This window comes from Limulus polyphemus, unplaced genomic scaffold, assembly GCF_000517525.1.
Source record: "Limulus polyphemus unplaced genomic scaffold, Limulus_polyphemus-2.1.2 Scaffold8911, whole genome shotgun sequence".
Classification (NCBI taxonomy): Eukaryota; Metazoa; Arthropoda; class Merostomata; order Xiphosura; family Limulidae; genus Limulus; species Limulus polyphemus.
In genome coordinates this window covers 10,074-14,166 of record NW_013674521.1, presented here as the reverse complement: position 1 = coordinate 14,166, position 4,093 = coordinate 10,074, and the positions used below count along the sequence as shown (strand labels likewise).

General features: G+C 36.2%; 1 protein-coding gene across 1 annotated transcript in view; it reads left to right on the top strand.

Moving 5' to 3' along the window:
• Window positions 1-4,093, top strand: part of LOC106475641 (putative phosphoenolpyruvate synthase) — a gene marked incomplete at its 3' end in the record, with an annotated part of 22,110 nt that overhangs the window by 11,229 nt on the left and 6,788 nt on the right. The window contains exon 6 of the mRNA XM_022379699.1: window positions 2,879-2,979. Coding sequence (XP_022235407.1) covers window positions 2,879-2,979 — 101 coding nt within the window. The remainder of the gene's footprint in view (window positions 1-2,878; window positions 2,980-4,093) is intronic.

Below are 4,093 nucleotides of genomic sequence, written 5' to 3'. Positions count from 1 at the left end.
AGATATGTATTACAAACATGTACCATTGACACAAACAGTATATTGATTGTGGTGGTATAAACGTCTTTCAGAAGCTGGCGAAGCATGATTAGAATTAATTGCACTTGTCATATATATATATTAACGTTATATTCTTTATCTAGTCCATTGGGGATTTTCAAGAGTGTATAGTAATAATATTCCAACTGCCCGCTATTCGTAATATCTTCTACTGACCTGAAACGTTCTTCATTGAGCGAAACGCCTATTATAGGCCTGTTAGGCCTATTACATTTTTAACAAAACACCACGTTCTTTATCTATTTGCTTAGCTATTTTCAAGTATTAGAAGAGTGCATAATAATAGCAGGTATTACAAATACAACCACGTAGTTTCTTGTGAAATAGTTATCTTTCATCACTGGGTGTCTGGCAGGCAGTTTGGTTTCTTATGAAATAGTTGTCTTTCATCACTGGGTGTCTGGCAGACAATTTGGTTTCTTGTGAAATAGTTGTCTTTCATCACTGGGTGTCTGGCAGGCAGGCTTATCTTGTTAAACTGGTATCCAGCTTCAGTGGGTATGTGGGAGACAAGTTGGTCTTCTTAAATCGGTGTTCAACCTCACTGGTTGTCTGATAGACAGGCCGTTGTTTTTAAATCAGTGTCTAACTTCACTAGGTTTCTGGAGAATAGCCTGATTTTCTTAAATCGGTGTTCATCCTCACTGGTTGTCTGATAGACAGGCCGTTGTTTTTAAATCATTGTCCAACTTCACTAGGTTTCTGGAGAATAGCCTGATTTTCTTAAATTGGTGTCCAGCTTTACTGTGTCTGGCAGAAAGATTGATCTTGTTAAATTAGTGTCCAACTTCACTAGGTTTTTGGAGAATAGCCTGATTTTCTTAAATCGGTGTTCATCCTCACTGGTTGTCTGATAGACAGGCCGTTGTTTTTAAGCCAGTCTCCAACTTCACTAGGTTTCTGGAGAATAGCCTGATTTTCTTAAATTGGTTTTTAGCCTCACTGGAGGTCTGACAGAAAGGCTGGTGTTGTGAAAGCGGTATACAGCCTCACTAGGTATCTGTTAGACAGGCTAATCTTGTGAAATCGGTGCAGTAAATACTTGATTCGGTCTAAATCCAGTTTTTTACTTGTTCTGTCGATTCGAACCTGTTTTATCCAGGTGTCCAAGCAACCAGTTACCATGCCACTGGTTTGGAAGCAACTCCACATTTTGCTAACAATACTTTAAAGTATTTGCGGTTAATTCGCAAGGCACTCATTACGCGGCTTTCATTCTCTGATGGATTTTCTCATGGGTGAAATATCCAAGTGCCATCTTTGAGATATAATCATAGGTCGTGAATAATATAAAACAATTTAAGCTACACGAGTCACTTCAAAATAACAATTAAATTAATTAAAATATTCTATACAATGATCTCACAGTGATTGACCAATTATTGGTATTTCAGATCATTTGACGTATCATCAGATGTCCGATATACACGAAAATTAGCTGTGGATGGGTGACTGACATTACTTTATTTACTTTACATTACTTTACTTAGCTGTAGTAAAATAAATTCTGATCGTTCTTTAACTGTTTTATTTAGTTAACTTTATATTGGGAGCTGAATTTCTTATACCAAAAAAAATATAACGAAGATTCTTTTATGCATTTATTTTTCGTCTGGAAGAAAGAAATGCGTTATATTTGGCCATAAATGTATTGTTTCTATTGTTTTAATCACAAGCCAAACTACCCTTGAGGATAGTAAAGAGATGTTATTGTGTGGATATAGAAATGAAATTATTACGTATTTTATTGGGGGTTATCTTACCCTTAAAAACTGAAAGAGATCCGTTGTTTAGCAGAAATGAAATACCCGTGTGTTTTATCGGAGGTTATCTTGTTCTTAGTAAAAAAAAGAAAATAACTTATTATGTTTTGGAATGAATGAAATCTCGTATGTTTGAAACATTGTTTGAATTTACCTTGACGACAGATATTTAAAGAAGAATACAAAGCTTTAGTTATTTTGGAGCAAAACCGTATTGTACTATCCGCTATGTCAACCGCGGGGAATCGAACGCCGAAATTTAGCACTGTAAATCCGTATACTTACCGCTGTCACAACGGATGACAAATACAAAACTTCCAGACCTTTGTCAAATATATATATTTATAATTCATTGTTTGTTTGTTTGTTTTGAATTCGCGCAAAGCTACATGAGGGCTATCTGCGCTAGCCGTCTTTAATTTAGCAGTGAGGGAAGGCAGCTAGTCATCACCACCCATCGCCAACTCTTGGGCTACTCTTTTACCAACGAATAGTGGGATTGCCTGTCACATTATAACGTCCCCGCGGCTAAAAGGGGCGAGCATATCTAATGTGAGGGGGATTCGAACCCGCGACCCTCAGACTGCGAGTCTAGCGCCCTAACCACCTGCCCATGCCAGGCTTATAATTCATACTCCTTAACATTTCATTCCAAACAGATGGTTGGTACTGACTAATGAAAAACATCCACAGTTGCAAACGAACATGCTATTAAAGAAACCCTGGATGAGGTTTCTCACTTCAGATGTTATACTGAAAACGAGGCAGCAGGCAATGTTGGTTTAGCTGTTTGTTTTAGTGCAGAGTTGAACAATGAACTATCTGTGCTGTGTTCATCGTGAATATCGAACTCAAACTTTTATCGTTTAACCTCTTGCTGTTGAGCTACCATAGGGCACAAATTGTTAGAACCACCCAAAGCTTAAAATAACAACAACAAAAAAAATTAATATCACTTTGAAAAAGTACTACATATTTAAGTATTATATTTTTGTGATGGTTCAGAAAAAAATAGTTACAAACTAATCTAATTTGCTTCGAAACTTTTCTTCAAGATGATGGAGGCACTAAGACGATAGAAGTACCAGAGGAAAAAGCCAACCAGAAATGTATATTGGATGAGTGGACGATACCGTTGGGGAAGATTGGAGTAGAGGTAAGCGTTTTTATATTTATAGTTTGTTTGTTTTGAATTTTCGGGCAAAGCTGCTACACGAGGGCTATCTGCGCTAGCGGTCCCTAATTTAACAGTGTAAGACTAGAGGGAAGACACCTAGTCATCACCACCCACCGCCAACTCTTGGGCTACTCTTTTTACCAACGAATAGTGGGACTGACCGTCACTTTATAACGCCCCCACGGCTGAAAGGGCGAGCATGTTTGGTGGACCGGGGATTCGAACCCGCGACCCTGAGATTGCGAGTCGAGCTCCCTAACCACCTGGCCATGCCGGGCCATATTTATAGTTAAGCACAAGTGCGATAAATTTATTCATTTGCTTGCATAGGTTAAGGACATATTAAAATATGTAACAGATGTCATACTTTGTAGGTAAAATTATACTCTTAAAGACTAAAAAATGCATAATTGAGTATTTGGTGTGAAAAAAATCTCGTTAATCAAAATAACAAATAGCTATTTATATATAATATAAACGATATTTGTGTGATTATACAGACTAAGCAACGGCTGTGCGTATAAAATAATTAGTGCTTTTATGATTATCCAAAGTAAGCAACAGCAGTATGTATAATATAAACAATATTTATCTGAAAGTTCAGTGTAAAAAAATTAATGTATACTATCTGAGCGAGAGCGTAATTGATAGCAATACTTATCCGAGTGTTTTATGTAAACAATATACTTTTTTATGAGAGTGTACAGTTTGTTCATTGTTTAAAAGATGAATAAAACACGACCCATTACTCCTGAAAATATAATTCTTTTAATCTTGGCTTAGATCATTTCTCATGTGTCTTGTTTGCCTTGATAAAGTCGTAATGGTGAAATGTTGGTTTAAATAAAACACGACCCATTACTCCAGAAAACATAATTCTTATAATATTGGCCTAAATCATTTCTCATGTGTCTTGTTTGCCTTGATAAAGTCGTAATGGCGAAATGTTGGTTTAAATAAAACCATTTATGTTTTCTTGAGTATTATATCGTATTTTATTTATCTTTTTAACAATATAACTTCTTATTAATTATACTTGTCATAAGACATGAATGTTAGGCCTATTATATTTTCCAAACTGTCTGCCAGACGC